Source organism: Salvelinus alpinus, chromosome 25 (genome assembly GCF_045679555.1).
Source record: "Salvelinus alpinus chromosome 25, SLU_Salpinus.1, whole genome shotgun sequence".
Lineage (NCBI taxonomy): Eukaryota > Metazoa > Chordata > Actinopteri > Salmoniformes > Salmonidae > Salvelinus > Salvelinus alpinus.
The window spans coordinates 26,573,550-26,598,575 of NC_092110.1; the positions used below are offsets into that span (position 1 = coordinate 26,573,550).

Genomic DNA, 25,026 nt, shown 5'->3' on the forward strand with positions numbered 1-25,026 from the left:
CATGTTAGAATTACTTTTGCAAATGATTCTTTTTAAAATTCTTCAAGCTCTGTCAAGTTGGTTGTTGGTCATTGCTAGACAACCATTTTTAAATCTTGCCATATTTTCAAGCCAATTTAAGTCGAAACTATAACTAGGCCACTCGTCTTGGTAAGCAACTCCAGTGTACAATGAGTGTACAAAACATTAGGAGCACCTGCTCTTTCCATGCCTGACCAGGTGAATCCAGGTGAAAGCTATGATCCCTTATTGATGTGACTGATCAGTGTAGATAAAGGGGAGGAAAGGTTAAAAGAAGGAATTTAAGCCTTGAGACAATTGAGACAGAATGTGAACGTGTAACATTCATAGGGTGAATGGGCAAGACAAAATATTGAATTGCCTTTGAATGGGGTATGGTAGAAGTTGCCAGGCGCACCGGTTTGAGTGTGTCAAGAACTGCAACACTGCTGGGTTTTTCACACTCAACAGTTTCCCAAGTGTATCAAGTATGGTCCACCACCCAAAGTACATCCAGCAAAATTGACACAACTTTGGGAAGCATTGGAGTCACCATGGGCCAGCATCCCTGTGGAATGCTTTCAACACCTTGTCGTCCATGCCCTGACGAATTGAGGCTGTTCTGAGGGCAAAAAGGGGTGCAACTCAATATTTGGAGTCTGTTGCTAATGTTTAGTGCTCTCAGTGTATATTTGGGAAAGGAAAGGTAAAGGGGGATACCTAGTTAGTTGTACAACTGAATGCATTCAAATGAAATGTGTCTTCCTCATTTAACCCAACCCCTCTGAATCAGAGAGGTGCAGGCGGTTGCCTTAATCGACATCCACGTCTTCGGCGCCCAGGGAACAGTGGGTTAACTGGCCTTATGTAGGGTATTGTCTTGCTGAAAGGTGAATGTCTCCCAGTGTCTGTTGGAAAGCAAATTGAAGCAGGTTTTCCTCTAGGATTTTGCCTGTGCTTAGCTGTATTCTGTTTCTTTTTATCCTAAAAAAATAACTCCTTAGTCCTTGGCGATGACAAGTATACCCATGACATGATGCAGCCACCCCCATTCTTAAAAATATGAAGAGTGGTACCCAGGGATGTGTTGTGTTGGATTTGCCCCAAACATAATACTTTGTATTCAGGACAAAAAGTTAATATCTTTGCCACATTTTTTGCAGTTTTACTTTAGTCCCTTATGTAAACAGGATACATGTTTTGGAATATGTTTTATTCTGTACAGGCTTCCTTCTTTCACTCTGTCATTTAGGTTAGTATTGTGGCGTTACTACAATGTTGTTGATCCATCCTCAGTTGTCTCCTATCACAGCCATTAAACTCTGTAACTGTTTTAATGTCACCATTGGCCTCCTGGTGAAATCCCTGAGTGTTTTTTCCTTCCTCTACGGCAACTGAGTCAGGAAGGACGCCCGTATCTTTGTAGTGACTGGGTGATACATCATCCAAAGTGTAATTTATAACTTCACCATGCTCAAAGGGATATTCAATGTCTTCTGGGAAGGCTTTCCACTAGATGTTGGAACATTGCTGCGAGAACTTGCTTCCATTCAGCCACTAAAGCATTAGAGAGGTTGGGCACAGATGTTGGGCGATTGGGCCTGGCTCGCAGTCGGCGTTCCAATTCTTCCCAAAGGTGTACGATGGTGTTGAGGTAGGGCTCTGTGCAGGCCAGTGAAGTTCTTCAACACCAATCTCGACAAACCATTTCTCTATGGACCTTGCTTTGTGCACGTGGGCATTGTCATACTGAAACAGGAAAGGGCCTTCCCCAAACTGTTGACACAAAGTTGGAAGCACAGATTAATCTAGAATGTTATTGTATGCTGTAGCATTAAGATGTCCCTTCACTGGAACTAAGAGGACTAGCCCAAACCATGAGAAACAGTCCCAGACCATTATTCCTCCTCCACCAAACTTTACAGTTGGCACTTTGCATTGTGGCAGGAAGCGTTCTCTTGGCATCTGTGTTTCCACTGCTCCAGAGTCCAAGCTTTACACCACTACAGCCGACACTTGGCATTGCGCATGGTGATCTTAGGCTTGTGTGCGGCTGCTCGGTGTGAAGCTCCCAACAAACAGTTCTTGTGCTGAAGTTGTTTCCAGAGGTAGTTTGGTCCCATTCTGTGAGCTTGTGTGGCCTACCACTTCGCGGCTGAGTCATTGTTGCTTCTAGACGTTTCCACTTCACAATAACAGCACTTGACCGGGGCAGCTCTAGCAGGGCAGAAATTTGACGAACTGACTTGTTGGAATGGTGGCATCCTATGACTGTGCCACATTGAGTCACTGAGCTATTCAGTAAGGCAATTCTACTGCCAATGTTTGTCTATGGAGATTGCATGGCTTTGTGCTTGATTTTATACACCAATCAGCAACGGTGTGGCTGAAATAGCCAATTCCACTCATTTGAAGGGTTGTCGACATACTTTTGTATATATAGTGTATAAAAATAGAGGAGCCACTCAAGGGCACCATAGTACAATCAGCGTCATGGATTACACTGCAGCATTCCTGCCTGCGGCAGAGGAACACAGAGAGCACAGAAAGAAAGCATGCCATGGCCACAACACAACAAATCCACTCCATTCAAGGATTCACAATCTTCCTTACGTTCACAATATAATGCATGTTTGTCCCTCAGTATTATCTTGAGGAGCAGACATGCCACACACAACACATCCACATGCTCTGAGGAGAGAAATCACACTCACACACAGCCATGCTGACACAGACTATGGACAGTCTATGGATACCATGCAGGGTCAGGGAAAACAAACGGTGTGTGTGTGTGTGTGAGTCAAGGTTGTCTCCCAGTGTGAATGACAACACAGTCAGAAAGGACATAACCCTGGGATTGTTCTGTGGTGATAGGGCCCTACTTTTTGAGCAATCATGTGACACAGCAATATTATAGGCTGTATTTTATGCCTAATCGAGAAATTTGAATACAGGCTGTAGCCTTTCTTAGACTCCGGCTGAACTTTACCCCCAAGACAGAATAGTCATCAGGACATTAGATAAATTAGACATATCCCCCCAAGTGCACGTTTTGTTTTTTGCCCTAGCTTTACACACAGCTGATTCAAATAATCATTGCTTGATGAGTTGGTTATTTGAAGAAGCTGTGTAGTGCTTGTTGTTCAGTGTGGAGAGTTGTTCTTAGAGCTTGATATTGGACCAAATACCAGAGGCTATACATTACTGGTAGCATATTTGAACTAGTGCAATTTTTTTGGTTGAAATAAAGTGAACAGGCTGAGCATACATACATGAAATAAATCATACACAAAGCTGCTGAATAAAACATGTATAGTGTTAATATACACAACAGAAGTACATACAAAATGGGACAAAAGTATAAAGCTTTAGATAATTTTTTTAAATATCCTTTAGCGACAAAAAATGTATTTGGGCAAGTAACAACATCTTCTTTTCATCTGGTAACAGTTAGAGACTCTCCCTCCATTTAGGATCTACTGGAAACCTGGCCAGCCAGGAAGTCCCATCATACCTCATATCAGCAACCACTCACCCTCCATAGCCACCTGATGACAACATAAGGACACCTTAAGCTTCAGTGTACCAATGAAATATGGGCACCATTGCAGACAAAGGATCTCTCCCTGACCCAATAACAAACAAGTAAACATATCTATTAACAGACCCAATTCATAGAACATAGACTGGCCAATGGAGATGATCATGAGAAGGCTTTGGCCCCAAAGATTGCCTGTTCCTAACGGTGGAAGTGTCGGAGTAGACATTGTTCAAAGCAACAGAGATGAAAAGTCACCTTGCCTGGCTTTCCTCAAACTCTGTCTACATAGGAAAATGGGAATGTCTGATGTCTGTCTACGTGAGTAGCCCGGATACAATTATTGTGCCATCAACACTCTGGTGATCAGGCACGTCTCAGTCACACAAAATATTAGCCATGTTATAACAAGTAACATTTCATCAGTCCTCTTTCAAAATGACATAATATGAATGACATTAGGGACATTTCAGTGGTTTTTCTACATATTCAGGTTCTCTTCATTGGATTCAAGTCAGGTGCCATTATTAAGTGGTTAGAGTGTATTGATCCATTTGTACCCATTACCCAATAGGAATGTCTCACATGAACAGAAGGGTCACTGGGTAGGAGATATCAGAAACTCTTGATATTATTCATGGGATGCCCTCTGGAGTATTTCTCATTATAAGACACATAGTTGAGTTGATTGATCCCAAAGTCCAGACAACCATGGGAATTAATGGATATCCTTTGGAGTCGAGTGTCACTGAGTCGAGTTGGAACTGCAGCATCCTCAGTCTTTGAGGAGAAAGTGAGAGAATAAGAGAATGAGGAGGATTATGGGGAGACATGACAGGATTATGGTTATTAAACCATTAATACTATTGAATACTACAGTGACTATGGCCCCACTCACCTTGTTACGCTGTACTAGTTAGTCTCTACTCTCTGGTCTCTATCACATGTTGAGTAGAGGGATCTGCCACACCATGATGTTGGACACCGTCTCCTCCTGACGGGACTGTTTGGTCTTCCTGTTGACCCTGTGGTGACCCAGCCCCCCTGACACCACCAGCAGAGAGCTGACGTCCACCTTCTGGACCCTCCTGCCCCTCTGGTGGTGGGCCGGATCATTGACCAGGTCATAGATGGCCCCGTCCTCGGGCCCGTGCTCCAGAGACCCCTGGGACAGAGCCAGGGAGCCACAGGAGGAAGACAGGGAGTCCTGGATGGCCATGGAGGTGCAGCCTGCCTCCCCCAGCCACACTCCCCGGCCCTGGGTGGGAGCTAGAGCGGGTGTGGAGCCTGGGATTGGAAGTGGGGAGGCCTGGGCCTTCTCTCCGTCCTTGGTGTCTCCTGGCTGGCTAGGTAGGCTGCTGCCTGGGTTGCCGGAGGGCCGGTTGCACACCGCGGCTGCCATGGTGAGGAACTTTACTGGGCCGTGGTGGGCGTGGAAGGATACCATGCCCCGTCCTACGACAGCCAAATATCCAGACACACATTACTCCATATACAGTCTAAATGTACTGGAAAATACTGTTAGTAACTACATATGTGTTTCAAATTGCCCACTTTTGGCAGTAGCCTCCAGAGACTAAGAATTCCATAGACCAGAGGCACATGGAAACTAGCTTTGAGTCATATCAATTAAGAGACAGTATCATTGTGAGAAAGGCTCCACTAAAATATCAAGGCAGCTGGGACCTGAAGGATAATGACTGAGGCCCATTAACCCATGTTGTGCTCCAGTTAGATTGATAAAGTCCTTAAAGCACTTGGTACCCAAATCCCTTCCTTTACCCCAAAACTATGACACCAAATGGATGGTTTGCCATTTAATTCCTCATTGGGATTTTTAGATAATCTGGAAGAATCTTCAGAGAAGATGCACCCACCTGTGACCTTCGGGATTCCCTGTAGTCTGGGGACAGAGAGGGCCACTGTCACCCCCAGGTTGGTCCCCACCAGCAGCAGACCATGGCACACCAGCAGACTGCTGACTGAGACCCTCTGGTTCCCTATGGACAGAATAGAACCAACACATCAATACTGAATCTGCAGAGTTTGTGTTAAATTCTGTTGTAGAGAGCAGGTTGGAGCAGTAAGCTATAATATTGCACAAAACGTTCTGAACAGTGGGCTTTTTCAAGTTATGAAAAAAAGGTTGATAGTTAATAGTTGACATTAATGATTTTCGGGGTCAAGCTTAACACAGTAGGAGTAGGGTAGGTATTTACATTCACAGTAGGAGCTAAGTAGATTTTACATTCACAGTGGGAGATAAGTAGGTAACTACATTCACAGTGGGAGATAAGTAGCTATTTACATTCACAGTAGGAGATAAGTAGGTATTTACATTCAGAAGTCTCCTAGAAATGAGAATGAACACAGTTAATGTGCCCCTTCCAGCGAGCCGAGGGACAGTAACAGGGAGGGAGGTATTTCTGCTTAGTGTGTGGGGAGGTCACTACAGCAATAACACTTAACAGCCAGTGGTCTCCAGGGCAACCGAAAGAGGAATACAAATAATAACAGCTCTTTTCACTAAAAAGACCACCATTATAGTCCGCTTTGAGTCAAACAAACAAACAAACACAAAAGTGTTATGTAAATCGAGAATGAGTGAACCGTAATGTCGTAATTAAGCAAGCAACTGTGGTTCTATTCAGAAAGCCTGATGCAGGCTGTGACAGAAAGGGCTGTGTGTGTCCAGTCTTCACAAATAAATTCAGTATGAAATATCGCTTTATACTGTAAACGCAGTAATTGTTATGCTAACAGCACCTTTTAGAGGACGTGATAAATTGTGTCGTCTAGTGAACAACGTTTAGTGACTTATGTGGAACTTGGTACTTGTTAACATCATCCTCAATAAGCATTACTATGGCAACAAGCAGCATTGCAAAGAGTGAACAGAACATGTCCAGAATACCCTTAACATGTTAAATGCCAATAATTGTTAATGCAAATGCATTTTGACAAAACCGTCATAACGGACGGAGTATGGTATGACTGTTTGAGAAAGTCTGTCAAGGCTCCAGTTGTGAGTGGCATTACCCATCATACACTGCAGTAAGAGCTGCGCAACTAAGTCCTCTCCCTCCCATAATCCCCCAGGGCTTTGGCCAAATCAACCGCTGATCTCTCTGCCCGACCCCTAGCTCCTCCAGAGATCACCCCTCTGAGGAACATCAGTCCCGAGTCTACAGTGCTACTCACCCAGCAGAGAACAGAGCAGCATAAGCCATCGCCGCACATGTGCTTGTAATGAGGGCCCTCAGTTAGCAGAAACACACACACTGGGGTGCATTTCTCAACATTCTCCTTTCATAATATTTGAAGTTTCCACCCATAGGCCAAACCAAAATAAACCTGAACCAGCATCAACACAGCCCGGGCCTGTTCCAGATCCCACACCAGAGGTCTGCTTTGATCTGCAATTATGCCCCACAACTAGCATGCTGAATTACAGCAGGGGGTTCAGATAGAAAACATACAACCTACAGTACACTACACTGATATTACACTAGCAGTAGGGTGGGTTAGATATAAAACACTGATCCTATCTCACTAAGAGATGGTTCATATCAGGCCAAAGTCTGGAACCAGAGTCAGAGAGACTACAGCACTATAGTCTCTCCATGTCTCCAGGCCTCTGTCTCCAGGCCTCTGTCCCCAGGCCTCTGTCCCCAGGCCTCTGTCTCCAGGCCTCTGTCTCCAGGCCTCTGTCTCCAGGCCTCTGTCTCCAGGCCTCTGTCCCCAGGCCTCTGTCCACAGGCCTCTGTCCCCAGGCCTCTGTCCCCAGGCCTCTGTCCCCAGGCCTCTGTCTCCAGGCCTCTGTCTCCAGGCCTCTGTCTCCAGGCAGTCCTAGGGGCCAATGTGGTGATGAAGGGGCTGGAGGTGTTAACTGGCTCTGCATGTTTATCCCCATTAGTGTCCACATGGCTGGGTATTTAGGTCAGGCCAGACAAAGCCGCCGATACAGACACTCCTCTCCTGCACTCACTACAGACTCATCTTCTACACTCTTATGTAGAACCTAAAAGGGTTCTTCGGCTGTCCCAATAGGAGAACCATTTGAAGAACCCTTTTTGGTTCTAGGTAGAACGCTTTTGGGTTCCTTTCTACAGAGGGCTCTATATGGAACCCAAAAGGGTTCTACCTAGAACCAAAAAAGGTTATCCTATGTGGACAGCCGAAGAACCCTTTTGGAACACTTTTTTATAAGAGTGTAGGGCAGTGTTCGCAAACTCCGGGTATAAAGTACCCCCAACAGTACATATTTTTTGTTGTGGCCCCGGACAAGCACACCTGATTCTACTTGGCAACTAATCGTCAAGCCCTTGACAAGTTGAATCAGGTATTTTTGTCCGGGGCTACAACAAAAATGTGTGCTGTTGGGGCCAGGGGTTCTCGAGGACCAGAGTTGGGAAACACTGGTCTAGAGAACATCAAAGACACAGTGTGAGAACAAACTGTATTTGGAGTGTGGTTTTTGGAAGGTTTTCAGAACGTGTTTCCAAATTAAAATCAACCAAACCCAACTCGGTAAAGGGTTAAGGAAGGGCAGAGGAGGTACTGTAAGTAATCACCAAAGCGTGTGCTTGAATAATCACTGTGAAATTCAATTGGACATAACTAAAACCGAATTACAGCCAAAGAGACCACAGTTTTGCAAAATATCTGTGAGGAATTCCTCAGTGCAATCAAAGGATTTACAAGGAATCGTTCCAACATTAGCTAGCATGAGTAGGAGAACAACCCCACCTTGAACACTGAGGACATTTCACACTCAATCACTCTCAATTCTATGCCATCAACTGTGAACTCCCTCCGGCAACTGTGAACCCCCTGTCTGAACCTGTGTTTCCTGAGGTCTGCAATAGGGTCTCAGACAAAACTAATTCACACATTGTCTCACAGCTCTCTGCTGGACTACTGAAACCCCCTAAATACACAAATAGTATGTAGTTATTCTGTCTGTGTTCCTGTAGTTTGTTGCCACAGTATGTCGGGGTGCATCTGGAGTCACCTCTTCAGCCTGAACAATACTACTCAAGTACCTCAAGAATGTAGCGATGCAGAGAATATAAAGTCACTGCATCCATCACCCTCCACTCTAAACAGGTATTGATCGTCCCATCCTCTTGCATCCAAACAGCTTGAATGGCACTACAGTCAGCAGGCTCTGCAGAAACAGCACATTCTCTGGCCTAGTCAATCAATCTGACAGCAGCTGCCAACAACTAAATAAGTGCCAAGGTGGAACATTGTGGAAAGCCAAACCCAGGCTTGCAGGGGCAAACAATACAACTCCCTCCACGGAGAGAAATCTGAACTTGCCCTGACAAATCACATGCACATGTTCAGCCAGTGCAGGCCGCCAGTTTAGACCGTGGTTGAAGAGAACCAGGTGAGGGGGATACAGTGGGGGTTGGATCAGTTGGATGGTCCACTGGAAGAGATGATAGAAGGAAAACAGAGTCCCATGACAGAGCGATACTGTAGATAGGACATTAACCCATCGCTGTTATCAGAGGAAGTCAGCTCTTTGATAATACACACAGACCGTAATGTGATGCACACAGCCTTGGCCTAGAGGAGGAAGTATTTCAAGTCGCTGGTCTGAGGTCTCTCCTTCAGAGAAACTTCCTCTGTGGTTGATGCCTCTTATTAGTTAATAAGTAATCCAGACAGGCTTATCATTCACATCTCTGTTAAAAGCCATTCTGCTGCTCAACCTCAGAACTTGGTGGACTGAGTTTCTCAGAAGGCTAGGTGTAGGGTATACTTTGTGTATACTGACTGGATATTCAAAGCATGCTGTGCTGAATGAAAGTGTACTCTTGCTTTTCCACAAACAACCACAAAGTGATCCCTTAGAGACCCTTAGGTTAATGCAAGACTTGACTAAATTGCCTCATCAAATATTGAAGCACTATTGAATATGCAACTAAAGCATGCATGATGGAACATATGCCAATATTTAATAAGGTTTACTGGGCAAACGAAGCCATGATACAATGGTGTTGCCTGGCTACCCAAACTCATTGCTCTAGCCAAACGCTACGCCCACGGAAGTTATTTTCTTCTCTGCAATGAGTCTGGATCCGAGTAACTCATCAGCGATTTCTAGAATGAAAATCCATTCTAGACTGTCTGATTGGTCCCATAAACCAATGGGTTGGGCCAGAGCCAGAACACATGTGGGTAAAGCAGCGTTTCGAAAATGCTTTATTGGCTGTGATACTCTGATTGGTTAGAGATTATCCAATCGCTGATTACTTTGTTCTGTACAACACTCCTTCATTTTGACATCACCCCAAACAACTTAAATGATGGCAGTCTCAGACTGAAGTATGTAGCGAACGATAGATCAGAGGAAGAATTCAGTTTGAGTTGTCAGGCAAATGATGATGTCCCTTGCTGTAATGCAATACATTACATTAGACTACTTAAATTAGTTATCAAATATTATGGAACTCCCATGTGTTGTACTTTGTTGTGGCTAGTAAGTATTTGACAGGTTTCCTGAAACAAGCCAGATTGCAGGAGGTCTGCAATAGGTCTCCAATAGACACTAAAGACTGCTGAGAAAACTAGTTCACTTAAACACACATTGTCTCACAGCTCTCTGTTGGACTTCTGAAACCCTCTAAATACACAAATAGTATGTAGTCAGTCTGTCTGTGTTCCTGTAGTTTGTTCCCACAGTATGTAGGGGTGCATCTGGAGAGAGCAAAGTACAAAACCTTATGGTAATAATGGATGAGGCCACTAAAATACTCAACTATGTACACACAGTCTAGGGCTTATAAACAATGGGCAGAACTCAGATAATGATAGCACTGTTTATTACAGTTTTAAAAGGAGACTGATGTGTTCCTGTAGGCTAGTCATTACTGGTGACCACAAAACACACACACACACACACACACACACACACACACACACACACACACACACACACACACACACACACACACACACACACACACACACACACACACACACACACACACATACACACATACACACATATACACAGAAGCTGTCACTATATAAAAACAATTACTCCATGGCAGAGTCCAGCTTAAAATAATTCAAATTGAAATCTAAACAGTCGACTGGACGGTATCTTCAAAATACTGTACAGGGTCAGAGAGGAAAAGTGGACAACTGTAACTAGCTGGATATAAACCCTTCATGACAACATCACAGGACAAACCTTCCAAAACCTTATAACAACAAGGCTGGCAGTATAGTATTCCATTTACTACAGTAGAACTGATGATAGAGGGCTAACAGCTGCAACTGACAATATACAGGATCAATCCCCAAAACTGTAATAAAGAAATGGAGCTGTTGTAGTAATATTAAAGACCAGCTACAGATAGAAGAGAGATTATGACTAGTCCTCTATAGAACACTCACTATTCACTACACAGCTGTCTCTGATGAAGATCCTCAGACTCTGGTCTGTTTGATTATTACATTCCCAACTATTTGACCCGTCGCGGTGATTGAGGCGAGCTTTACTAAAATGACGTCAAACAGAAGTTGTCACACAGATTGCTTAACATTTTGCTGCGTTCACTTGCTAGTCGGAACGAGAAAAACCCTTGACATTTTCCACATTTTGTTACGTAACAGCCTTATTCTAAAATGCATTAAATGTTTTTTTCCCCTCATCAATCTACACACAATACCCCATAATGACAAAGCAAAAACTGGTTTTTAGACATTTTTGCAAATGTATATAGGAAAAAAAAGGAAAAAATTAACTGGATTATTCAGACCCTTTACTCAGTACTTTGTTGAAGCTTTGGCAGTGATTACAGCCTTAAGTCTTGTTGGGAAGGATGCTACAAGCTTGGCACACATGTATTTGGGGATTTCCCCCCATTCTTTTCTGGATATCATCTCCAGCTCTGTCAAGTTGGATGGGGAGCGTCGCTGCACAGCTATTTTCAGTTCTCTCCAGAGATGTTCGATCGGGTTCAAGTCAGGGCTCTGGCTGGGCCACTCAAAGACATCCAGAGACTTGTCCCGAAGCCACACCTGCGTTGTCTTGGCTGTATGCTTAGTGTCGTTGTCCTGTTGTAAGATGAACCGTCACCCCAGTCTGAGGTCCTGAGCGCTCTGGAGCAGGTTTTCATCAAGGATCTCTCTGTACTTTGCTCTGTTCATCTTTCCCTCGATCCTGACTAGTCTCCCAGTCCCTGCCGATAAAAAACATGGACACAGCATGATGCTGCCACCACAATGCTTCACCGTAGGGATGATGCCAGGCTTCCTCCAGACATGATGCTTGGCATTCAGGCCAAAGAGTTCAATCTTGGTTTCATCAGACCAGAGAATCTTGTTTCATGGTCTGAGAGTCCTTTAGGCGCATTTGGAAAACTCCAAGCAGGCTGTCATGTACCTTTTACTGAGGAGTGGCTTCCGTCTGGCCACTCTACCATAAAGGCCTGATTGGTGGAGTGCTGTAGAGATGGTTGTCCTTCTGGAAGGTTCTCCCATTTCCACAGAGGAACTCTGGAGCTCTGTCAGAGTGACCATCGGGTTCTTGGTCAACTCCCTGACCAAGGCCCTTTCCCCCGATTGCTCAGTTTAGGAAGGATTTCTTCCATTTTAAGAATGATGGAGGCCACTGTGTTCTTGGGGACCTTCAATGCTGCAGACATTTTTTGGTAACCTGCCCCAGATCTGTGCCTTGACACAATCCTGTCTCGGAGCTAATTGGACAATTCCTTCGACCTCATGGCTTGGTTTTTGCTCTGACATGCACTGTCAACTGTGGGACCTTATATAGACAGGTGTGTGCCTTTCCAAATCATGTCCAATCAATTGAATTTACCGTAGGTGGACTCCAATCAAGTTGTAGAAACATCTCAAGGATGATCAATGGAAACAGGATGCACCTGAGCTCAATTTTGTGTCGCATAGCAAAGGGTCTGAATACTTATGTCAATAAGGTATTTCTGTTTTTTATTTGTAATAAATTAGCAACATTTCGAAAAACCTGTTTTCACTCTGTCATTATGGGGTATTGTGTGTAGATTGATGAGTAAAAAATGTAATTTAATCAATTTTAGAATAAGGCTGTAATGTAACAAAATGTGGAAAAAGTCAAGGGGTCTGAATCCTTTCTGAATGCACTGTATCTATGCACACACCATGACTGTGATGTTCTTACAGATAGTCACTGAGCCAGGCAGCCCTTTGATATTTGGAGAAAAACACACTCAAGTACATGACGACCTGACGACGGACTGTCAAATGTGATCCATTTCTACTTTCAGAGGACTGCTCTGTTCTTGCAAAAAAATGACCTGTTCATTCCCAGTCCACCATAAGGATCCAGTCAATGACATTGGAGGACACAAAGAGAACAAAATGACATGGGTACTGGTGGTTTGTGCAAACAGAGTTGATAAGACTGCATCTGTATTATAAATCACAGTACTGTGAGCTGAGGATGGAAACAGTGCTGTTGTATACTGATATCCTGAAGGTGAGGTTCACCTTTGAGTGTGTGGTGGGTGGTGTTGAGTGGGTATTTTTTTAGGATGCTATGATCTACTGTGTTAGAGAAAATGTGTTTTCAGAGCTGGCAAAAATGTATCTCTTACTATACTAGAGTATATTGTGTAAAGCATTGAACTTGTTCATACCATGTGTTTACAGTGCTGTGAGATGCATACAAGTGTGACATGATAATGATGTTACCAGCCAGTATGTTGTGTACAGGTGTGGTAATGGTATCATGTATCTTACCAGCCAGTATGTTGTGTACAGGTGTGGTAATGTTATCATGTATCTTACCAGCCAGTATGTTGTGTACAGGTGTGGTAATGTTATCATGTATCTTACCAGCCAGTATGTTGTGTACAGGTGTGGTAATGGTATCATGTATCTTACCAGCCAGTATGTTGTGTACAGGTGTGGTAATGTTATCATGTATCTATACAGACAGTATGTTGTGTACAGGTGTGGTAATGGTATCATGTATCTTACCAGCCAGTATGTTGTGTACAGGTGTGGTAATGTTATCATGTATCTTACCAGCCAGTATGTTGTGTACAGGTGTGGTAATGTTATCATGTATCTTACCAGCCAGTATGTTGTGTACAGGTGTGGTAATGTTATCATATATCTTACCAGCCAGTATGTTGTGTACAGGTGTGGTAATGTTATCATATATCTTACCAGCCAGTATGTTGTGTACAGGTGTGGTAATGGTATCATATATCTTACCAGCCAGTATGTTGTGTACAGGTGTGGTAATGTTATCATGTATCTTACCAGCCAGTATGTTGTGTACAGGTGTGGTAATGGTATCATGTATCTTACCAGCCAGTATGTTGTGTACAGGTGTGGTAATGTTATCATATATCTTACCAGCCAGTATGTTGTGTACAGGTGTGGTAATGTTATCATATATCTTACCAGCCAGTATGTTGTGTACAGGTGTGGTAACGTTATCATGTATCTTACCAGCCAGTATGTTGTGTACAGGTGTGGTAATGTTATCATGTATCTATACAGCCAGTATGTTGTGTACAGGTGTGGTAACATTATCATGTATCTTACCAGCCAGTATGTTGTGTACAGGTGTGGTAATGTTATCATGTATCTTACCAGCCAGTATGTTGTGTACAGGTGTGGTAATGTTATCATGTATCTTACCAGCCAGTATGTTGTGTACAGGTGTGGTAATGTTATCATGTATCTATACAGCCAGTATGTTGTGTACAGGTGTGGTAATGTTATCATGTATCTATACAGCCAGTATGTTGTGTACAGGTGTGGTAATGTTATCATGTATCTTACCAGCCAGTATGTTGTGTACAGGTGTGGTAATGTTATCATGTATCTTACCAGCCAGTATGTTGTGTACAGGTGTGGTAATGTTATCATGTATCTTACCAGCCAGTATGTTGTGTACAGGTGTGGTAATGTTATCATGTATCTTACCAGCCAGTATGTTGTGTACAGGTGTGGTAATGTTATCATGTATTTATACAGCCAGTATGTTGTGTACAGGTGTGGTAATGTTATCATGTATCGTACCAGCCAGAATGTTGTGTACAGGTGTGGTAATGTTATCATGTATCTATACAGCCAGTATGTTGTGTACAGGTGTGGTAATGTTATCATGTATCTATACAGCCAGTATGTTGTGTACAGGTATGGTGATGTTATCATGTATAGTTGAAGTCGGAGGTTTACATACACCTTAGCCAAATACATTTAAATTCAGTTTTTCACAATTCCTGACATTTAATTAAAAAATTCTGTTTTAGGAAAGTTAGGATTACGACTTTATTTTAAGAATGTGAAATGTCAGAATTATAGTAGAGAGAATGATTTATTTCAGCACATTCCCAGTGGGTCAGAAGTTTACATACACTCAATTAGTATTTAGTAGCATTGCCTTTAAATTGTTTAACTTGTGTCAAACGTTTCGGGTAGCCTTCCACAAGCTTCCCACAATAAGTTGGGTGAATTTTGGCCCATTGCTCCTGACAGAGCTGGTGTAACTGAGTCAGGTTTGTAGGCTTACTGGCTCGCACACACTTTTTCCGTTCTGCCCACACATTTTTTATAAGATTGAGGTCAGGGCTTTGTGATGGCCACTCCAATATCTTGACTTTGTTGTCCTTTAGCCATTTTGCCACAACTTTGGAAGTATGCTTGGGGTCATTATCCATTTGGAAGACCCATTTGCGACCAAGCTTTAACTTCCTGACTGATGTCTTGAGATGTTGCTTCAATATATCCACATAATTGTCCCTTCCTCATGATGCCATCTATTTTGTGAAGTGCACCAGTCCCTCCTGCAGCAAAGCAACCCCACAACATGATGCTGCCACCCCCGTGCTTCACGGTTGGCATGGTGTGCTTCGGTTTGCAAGCCTCCCCCTTTTTCCTCCAAACATAATGATGGTCATTATGGCCAAACAGCTCTATTTTTGTTTCATCAGATCAGAGGACATTTCTCCAAAAAGTACAATATTTGTCCCCATATCCAGTTGCAAACCGTAGTTTGGCATTTCTATGGTGGTTTTGGAGCAGTGGCATCTTCCTTGCTGAGCTGCCTTTCAGGTTATGTGGAGATAGGACTCGTTTTACTGTGGATATAGATACTTTTGTACCTGTTTCCTCCAGCATCTTCACAAGGTCCTTTGCTGTTGTTCTGGGATTGATTTGCACTTTTCGCACCAAAGTACGTTCATCTCTAGGAGGCAGAACGCGCCTCCTTCCTGAGCGGTGTGACGGCTGCGTGGTCCCATGGTGTTTATACTTGCGTACTATTGTTTCTACAGATGAATGTGGTACCTTCAGACGTTTGTAAATTGCTCCCAAGGATGAACCAGACTTGTGGAAGTCTACAATTTTGGGCTGATTTCTTTTGATTTTCCCATGATGTCAAGCAAAGAGGCACTGAGTTTGAAGGTAGGCCTTGACGCCAACCTAAGTGTATGTAAACTTCCGACTTCAACTGTATCTTACCAGCCATTATGTTGTGTACAGGTGTGGTAATGTTATCATGTATCTATACAGCCAGTATGTTGTGTACAGGTGTGGTAATGTTATCATGTATCTATACAGCCAGTATGTTGTGTACAGGTGTGGTAATGTTATCATGTATCTTACCAGCCAGTATGTTGTGTACAGGTGTGGTAATGTTATCATGTATCTTACCAGCCAGTATGTTGTGTACAGGTGTGGTAATGTTATCATGTATCTATACAGCCAGTATGTTGTGTACAGGTGTGGTAATGTTATCATGTATCTTACCAGCCAGTATGTTGTGTACAGGTGTGGTAATGTTATCATGTATCTATACAGCCAGTATGTTGTGTACAGGTGTGGTAATGTTATCATGTATCTTACCAGCCAGTATGTTGTGTACAGGTGTGGTAATGTTATCATGTATCTATACAGCCAGTATGTTGTGTACAGGTGTGGTAATGTTATCATGTATCTTACCAGCCAGTATGTTGTGTACAGGTGTGGTAATGTTATCATGTATCTTACCAGCCAGTATGTTGTGTACAGGTGTGGTAATGTTATCATGTATCTATACAGCCAGTATGTTGTGTACAGGTGTGGTAATGTTATCATGTATCTTACCAGCCAGTATGTTGTGTACAGGTGTGGTAATGTTATCATGTATCTATACAGCCAGTATGTTGTGTACAGGTGTGGTAATGTTATCATGTATCTTACCAGCCAGTATGTTGTGTACAGGTGTGGTAATGTTATCATGTATCTTACCAGCCAGTATGTTGTGTACAGGTGTGGTAATGTTATCATGTATCTTACCAGCCAGTATGTTGTGTACAGGTGTGGTAATGTTATCATGTATCTTACCAGCCAGTATGTTGTGTACAGGTGTGGTAATGTTATCATGTATCTATACAGCCAGTATGTTGTGTACAGGTGTGGTAATGTTATCATGTATCTTACCAGCCAGTATGTTGTGTACAGGTGTAGCGATGTTGATGTCCTGTAGATCCTCCAGCGTCTCCGTGTGGAACAGTCTGAGGGTGGACCCAGAGCTGAAGGCTATCCAGATACCCACCCCAGCCACCACCATGTGGGATACCACCATGCCCTCCTCCTGGTGGGCCTCCAGCTGCCTCTGACAGGGGGAGAGAGGAAGACAGGAAGAGGGGATATTATATACTGAATCGCTCCGTTCTTCAATTGCTTTGAGAGTAAACATTAGCATGTACCGGTACACCACTTTGTCTTTAGAGTAGTGGGAAACAAACCCTACTGAGCCACCAAACAGAAATATGTTCTGTAACAATCTCAAATCAAAGGGTTTATCGCAGTGTGCTTATGATCAGGAAATGCCTTTTTACGTGACAGTATATGTACACGTCACTAAGGAGCGGCCATAAGGTACTTAACAACGTTCCCAGTGGTTACAGAGGGTGGGGGACAGACAGGAGATCATCTGTACTGTTCGGTCTGAGCTGTGACAACACACTGACACACTGACAGTACGCCTGCTAAGAGGCTGAGCCATGTACTGTACATCAACATCCACCTCATTACTGACTGTTATGTCTAGGGAATGTTTTGAGGTACCATGAATACATTATAGAATACAGAATTGAATTATCCACCATGTTACTCCAAGTGTCATAATAGTAAACGTCAGAGAGGTGGAAATAATGTTTTGATTCGCAGGATTGTTGGGCACAATAGCGACATCAGCTTTAGTCAAAACATGAACTCTGAGGAAAGTGGTGTCTGCTTCTCACAGTTTGACTTGCCTCTCCTTTGTTTCCCTTATTACAAAGCCGAATATGACTGAGGGCATTTTAGGTCAACATTCCCTGTCTCTGTTCTAATGGTATCAGTCAGAAAGAATATATATCGTGGATATTGTTGTGGGGGTGCTTTGCTGCAAGAGGGACTGGTGCACTTCACAAAATAGATGGCATCATGAGGAAGGGACAATTATGTGGATGTATTGAAGCAACATCTCAAGACATCAGTCAGGAAGTTAAAGCTTGGTCGCAAATGGGTCTTCCAAATGGACAATGACCCCAAGCATACTTCCAAAGTTGTGGCAAAACGGCTTAAGGACAACAAAGTCAAGGTATTGGAGTGGCCATCACAAAGCCCTGACCTCAAGCCTATAGAAAATTTGTGGGCAGAACTGAAAAAGCGTGTGTAAGCAAGGAGGCCTACAAAACCTGACTCAGTTACACCAGCTCTGTCAGGAGGAATGGGCCAAAATTCACCCAACTTATTGTGGGAAGCTTGTGGAAGGCTACCCGAAACGTTTGACCCAAGTTAAACAATTTAAAGGCAATGCTACCAAATACTAATTGAGTGTATGTAAACTTCTGACCCACTGGGAATGTGATGAAATAAATAAAAGCTGAAATAAATAATTTTCTCTACTATTATTCTGACATTTCACATTCTTAAAATAAAGTGGTGATCCTAACTGACCTAAGACAGGGAATTTTTACTAGGATTAAATGTCAGGAATTGTGAAAAACTGAGTTTAAATGTATTTGGCTAAGTTGTATGTAAACTTCCGACTTGAACTGTAGTATGATTTGTTATGTTTCGTATGGTATGTATTAATTTGTGGATGTCCATCACCCATTTCGTATGATATTTTCCGCATTACAATTAGTATTATATGTTACAAATTTGCAAAATGTACAATATGATACAAATTTGAAAAACATTCTATATGTTACGAATTTGCAAAACACATGATATGTTACGAATTCTAGCTAGGTGGTTAACGTTAGTTAGCTGACTAACGTTAGCTAGGCTAGGGGTTAGGGTTTAAGGTTAGGGTTAGGGTTAAGTTTAGGAGTTAGGTTAAAGGGTTAAGGTTAGGGAATGGTTAGCTAAAAGGGTTAAGGTTAGGGGAAGGGTTAGCTAACATGCTAAGTAGTTGAGAAGTTGCTAATTATCTAAAATGCTGAAGTTGTCCGTGATGAGGTTTGAACTCGCAGCCTTTGGGTCGCTAAACGTTCGCGTTATACGCGACCTCATCCACCCCGACCAACCACCCTACTTTAGTTTTTGCCTTAAGTAACCATCCGTCTTCTGTAACCATAACAAACGTAACATATCATACTAATTTGAGAGTCCCGAATTTAGATTTACTATGTTACGTCTAGTCTATGAGACCAGGCTGGATAACTAGACATACTAGTCCCCCTGCAATGTTCTACCTTCTACATTGTAATGTCTAATCCAGCGGTTCCCAAACTAGGGGTCACAACCCCATGTGGAGTCGCCAGAGAATTTACCAAAACCATGGTAAAAAAAAGATATATATCTAATATCGTCTTTCTCTCTCAAAATCATTGTAATGTAAGCTTAAAAATCTAAATTAAAATTATTCAAATCATCTAAAAGTAAAATTCAACCAGAGAGTGCCCTTAGATCGTGGGAAAAGGCCGCACTTGACCGTTGCACTTGAATCCTTCCTACGGGGAATGGCTAAGCCCGCTACGCTATGAAGCCACACACTATTGCAGACTTTGATATTACCGGCCGCAATTGATATGGTGAAAACAATGTGTGGGGAGGCAGAGGCACAGAAACTCACATCAATACCTTTGTCCTGATAACACTGAAACTAAGAATTGATGCTATAGCTTGCAATAAAAGAGGAAACGACTGAACGACTCAAAAACTCCTCACCTTATTCTCTCCATATGGATGATAGCTGTGAGGGCCGAGGTGCATTGACTTTAGTTCGCTACACGTCGGGAGATGCTATTCACGAGGACATATTGTTCGGTCTCACGATTCTCGAGCATGAAACGGCACAAGGGATGTTCAGTGTGCTGCGTCGCTTTATTGACAAAAAACAGATTCCATGGGATCAAATGGTGGGCTTTTGCACAGATGGGGCTCCATCTATCACAGGACGGTGGGCAGGTCTCTGCACTGAATGTGTCTCCCTCTGACATATAGATGCGTTGTATGATACACCCACTGACCTATAATTGATACACAGAGCAATTGGCAGCAAAAGAGCTGAGAGCAGAACTCTGAGATATGCAGCAGGTAACTTCGATTGTAAACTACATCGCACACGCCTGTTTGCAAAACTACAGTGCATTTGGGAAGTATCCAGACCCTTTTGACTTTTTTCACATTTTGTTACGTTACAGCCTTATTCTAAAATTGATTAAATAAAAGAAAATCCTCATTAATCTACACACACAACACCCCATAATGACAAAGCAGAAACAGGTTTTAAGATTCCAGGCTGTATCACAACCGGCTGTGATTGGAAGTCCCATAGGGCGGTGCACAATTGGCCCAGTGTCGTCCGGGTAAGGGCTTGGCCGGGGCAGGCCGTCATTGTAATAACTTGTTCTTACCTGACTTGCCTAGTTAAATAAAAGGTTAAATAAATGTAAAAAGTAAGTGGGAGAACCATCTCTGCAGCACTCCACCATCAGGCCTTTATGGTAGAGTGGCCAGACGGAAGCACCTCCTCAGTTAAAGGCACATGACAGCCTGCTGGGAGACCAAGAGAAACATGATTCTCTGATGAAACCAAGATTGAACTCTTTGGCCTGAATCCCTACGGTGGTGGTGGGGATGTTTTTTAGTGGCAGGGACTGGGAGACTAGTCAGGATCGAGGAAAAGAATAACAGTGCAAAGTACAGAGAGATCCTTGATGAAAACCTGCTCAGGATCTCAGGATCTTGTCCAACAGGACAACAACCCTAAGCACACAGCCAAGACAACACACGAGTGGCTTCGGGACAAGTCACTGAATGTCCTTGAATGGCCCAGCAGGAGCAGACTTGAACCCGATCTAACATCTCTGGAGAGACCTGAAAATAGCATTTACGCTCCCCATCCAACCTGACAGAGCTTGAGGATCTGCAGAGAAGAATGGGAGACCTCCCCAAATACAGGTGTGCCAAGCTTGTAGCGTCATACCCAAGAAGACTTGAGGCTGTAATCGCTGCCAAAGGTGCTTCAACAAAGTACCGAGTAAAGGGTCTGAATACTTACAGTATGTAAATTTGATATCAGTTTTTCATTTTTAGTACATTTTCAAAAATGTCTAAAAACCTGTTTTTGCTTTGTCATAATGGGATATTGTGTGTAGATTGATGAGGGGGAAAAACTATTTAATCAATTTTAGAATAGGCCTGTAACGTAACAAAATGTGGAAAAAGTCAAGGGGTCTAATACTTTCCGAATGCACTGTAGGTAGAGATATGGGATCAGAGCATGACAATGTTCTATTTCACACCGAGGCTTGGTGGTTAGAGGGGAAGTGTCGGAAAGATTATTCAAATTGAGAGAGGAACTGCTGTCATTCCCAATGGATGTAAAAAAACTGACTTTGTTGACTTTCTGTGTAATGAAAAGAAAATGTGTCTCCTTGCCTATGTAACAGACATATATGGGAAACTGAACAAACTGAACGCAAGCGTGCAGGGGAAATAAAAACAAATTCTATAGATGAGTGATCGAATCAGATAAATCCGTTTGACTGTGAAATTGGCCATTTATAAGATATTATAGATGGGAAAGATACAGTACCTCTGACGTGTGTGTGTGTGTGTGTGTGTGTGTGTGTGTGTGTGTGTGTGTGTGTGTGTGTGTGTGTGTGTGTGTGTGTGTGTGTGTGTGTGTGTGTGTGTGTGTGTGTGTGTGTGTGTGTGTGTGTGTAGTCATGGGAACCATCTTCCAGATCAAAGGTTATGAGACAAAGAGGGAGGCTGGGATCCATACAGTAAGTGAGATAAAGAGATGAGCTAGAGATGGGTAAGATACCTCCACAGTGTGTGTGGTAGTGCTGATGATGAAGACTTGTCCTCCAGAGGAAGCCCAGACATGTTCCTCCACAGCTAGCATGGCCTTCACTGGCAGAACCCCCAGCTTCAGCACCTTAGGAGAGTCTGGATTCCACGAGCCATCTGAAACACAAGCATACACATACATTTCATACACATCTGCTACAAGCGCTATACAGTGGCAGATCACTACGAATCTGGAAGAACCAAAAACTAAAGTGAACCAACTATCACTATGCAAGAATATTAATGCGTTTGTTTGATATGGTCATTCAGATTATGCATGCATTAGCTGCAGAAAACCCCTCTAAAATGTCCTCTGCATTTCTGATCCTCATAATAATGCTGGAGAGACCATTGATGATTTCACAGGTTTCACAATTAATATAGATGGACTGAGAGTCGTTAGTCGTCTGTAGAGCCAACCCACACACCTCCTACATACTGCTGCCTGCCTACTGCTATAGAGCCCAGGAGACACCTCTGAAAACCCAACACTGGGTACTGAACAACCCACACTGGGTACATTATAAATACAGACAAAACATTTCTCTGCAACGTTCATCTTTCTCCCTAAGTTTAGAACCCGATTGCAACAGATCAAGAACATGTAACCGATGTGAAATGGCTAGATAGTTAGCCGGGTGCGTGCTAATAGCGTTTCAATCGGTGACGTCACTCGCTCTGAGACCTTGGAGTAGTTGTTTCCCTTGCTCTGCAAGGGACGCGGCTTTTGTGGAGCGATGGGTAACGATGCTTTGTGGGAGGCAGTTGTAGATGTGTGCAGAGGGTCCCTGGTTCGAGTCCAGGTAGGGGCGAGAAGAGGGACGGAAGCTAAACTGTTACAAATACATAAAAGTGTAGGGAGAAATTGTAGGATTAAATCCTTAAACAAAATTCAAGGAGCTCTGAAGTACTCTGAATAAGGAGTTAATTTCCTCCAGAGCCAATCTACTACAGGAAACATCAGACGACTCACCAAGTGTGTTTGTTTAAGGGAACTGACAAAGGCAGCTATTGAAAGGTGTGGTGCCATGTGGGGAGACTCATTCTGGGGTATAGTAATTACTAGGGAAGTAAGGGGCTAGGGTGGACTAAAGATACTGCTTTGTGTGTGTGTGTGTGTGTGTGTGTGTGTGTGTGTGTGTGTGTGTGTGTGTGTGTGTGTGTGTGTGTGTGTGTGTGTGTGTGTGTGTGTGTGTGTGTGTGTGTGTGTGTGTGTGTGTGTGTGTGTGTGTGTGTGTGTGTGTGTGTGTGCGCGCGCAACAAGGACAGAGAGCAATTGAGAGAGAAATGCTAAAGTGTACAGGACTAAAACTGCATGTGTTTAAACATCCTTCTCCCTCCCAGCCAGCCTTATGTAATCTTCCTCTCCTCGGCTGCAGCGTGTCAACAAAACCAATTCTTTCACATTCCATTATGTCAATGTGACTTCTTAGGAACATCCAATCAGACTGCAGTATGTGTGTGTGTGTGTCAGAATAGTAGATATATATATACACACACATCTCATACTGAAAGACATGCTGCCACAAAGATAACAAAAAGACAAAGGTTTCAAGGCATGAAACCTTGCACTACGATAATATGAAACCTTGCACTACGATAACATGAAACCTTGCACAACGATAACATGAAACCTTGTACAACGATAACATAAAACCTTGCACAACGATAACATGAAACCTTGTACAACGATAACATAAAACCTTGCACAACGATAACATGAAACCTTGTACAACGATAACATAAAACCTTGCACAACGATAACATGAAACCTTGCACAACGATAACATGAAACCTTGCACAACGATAACATAAAACCTTGCACAACGATAACATGAAACCTTGCACAACGATAACATGAAACCTTGCACAACGATAACATGAAACCTTGCACAACGATAACATGAAACCTTGCACAACGATAACATGAAACCTTGCACAACGATAACATGAAACCTTGCACAACGATAACATGAAACCTTGCACAACGATAACATGAAACCTTGCACAACGATAACATGAAACCTTGCACAACGATAACATGAAACCTTGCACAACGATAACATGAAACCTTGCACTACGATAACATGAAACCTTGCACTACGATAACATGAAACCTTGCACTACGATAACATGAAACCTTGCACTACGATAACATGAAACCTTGCACTATGATAACAAGAATGTCAACATAATATACAGTAGGCAAAGATGTTTCATGCCATGTCCTTATTCCCTGACTGGATGGTGATGGCATGCAGTGCAGTCTATGCTGAGCCATTCACACACATAAACAATGAGAAGAACAAGTGTGGCAGAATAGGGCTGGCTGGGGGTTCAGATAGGGCTGTGCTACTGCAGAATAGGGCTGGCTGGGGGTTCAGATAGGGCTGTGCTACTGCAGAATAGGGCTGGCTGGGGGTTCAGATAGGGCTGTACCTAATGCAGTGTGACAACACCTACCACAATCACTCTGCCACAGGCAGGTAGGATACAGTCCCAGCAGAGCTAAACATGTGGAACGCAAGCTGTGGAACTGTGGCAATACAGATAGTGCCATATACAGTTGAAGTTGGAAGTTTACATACACCTTAGCCAAATACATTTAAAGTCATTTTTTCACAATTCCTGACATTTAATCCTAGTAAAAATTCCCTGTTTTATGTCAGTTAGGATCACCACTTTATTTTAAGAATGTGAAATGTCAGAATAATAGTTGAGAGAATGATTTATTTCAGCTTTTATTTCTTTCATCACATTCCCAGTGGGTCAGAAGTTTACATACACTCAATTAGTATTTGGTAGCATTGCCTTTAAATTGTTTAACTTGGGTCTAACGTTTCAGGTAGCCTCCCACAATAAGTTGGGTGAATTTTGGCCCATTCATCCTGACAGAGCTGGTGTAACTGAGTCAGGTTTGTAGGCCTCCTTGCTCGCACACACTTTTTCAGTTCTGCCCACACATTTTCTATAGGATTGAGGTCAGGGCTTTGTGATGGCCACTCCAATACCTTGACTTTGTTGTCCTTAAGCCATTTTGCCACAACTTTGGAAGTATGCTTGGGGTCATTGTCCATTTGGAAGACCCATTTGCGACCAAGCTTTAACTTCCTGACTGATGTCTTGAGATGTTGCTTCAATACATCCACATAATTGTCCCTTCCTCATGA

General features: G+C 43.0%; 1 protein-coding gene across 3 annotated transcripts in view; it reads right to left on the reverse strand.

Moving 5' to 3' along the window:
* Positions 1–3,298: 3,298 nt before the first annotated feature.
* Positions 3,299–25,026, reverse strand: part of arhgef10 (Rho guanine nucleotide exchange factor (GEF) 10) — a 76,387-nt gene continuing 54,659 nt past the window's right edge. For all 3 annotated transcript variants that reach the window (XM_071366355.1, XM_071366353.1, XM_071366354.1), the window contains 5 exons: positions 21,831–21,973; positions 17,000–17,174; positions 5,416–5,538; positions 4,437–4,993; positions 3,299–4,318 (listed from right to left, as the gene is read on the reverse strand). In XM_071366355.1, the coding sequence (XP_071222456.1) occupies positions 4,479–4,993; positions 5,416–5,538; positions 17,000–17,174; positions 21,831–21,973 (956 nt within the window). In that variant the 3' untranslated portion in view covers positions 3,299–4,318; positions 4,437–4,478. The remainder of the gene's footprint in view (positions 4,319–4,436; positions 4,994–5,415; positions 5,539–16,999; positions 17,175–21,830; positions 21,974–25,026) is intronic.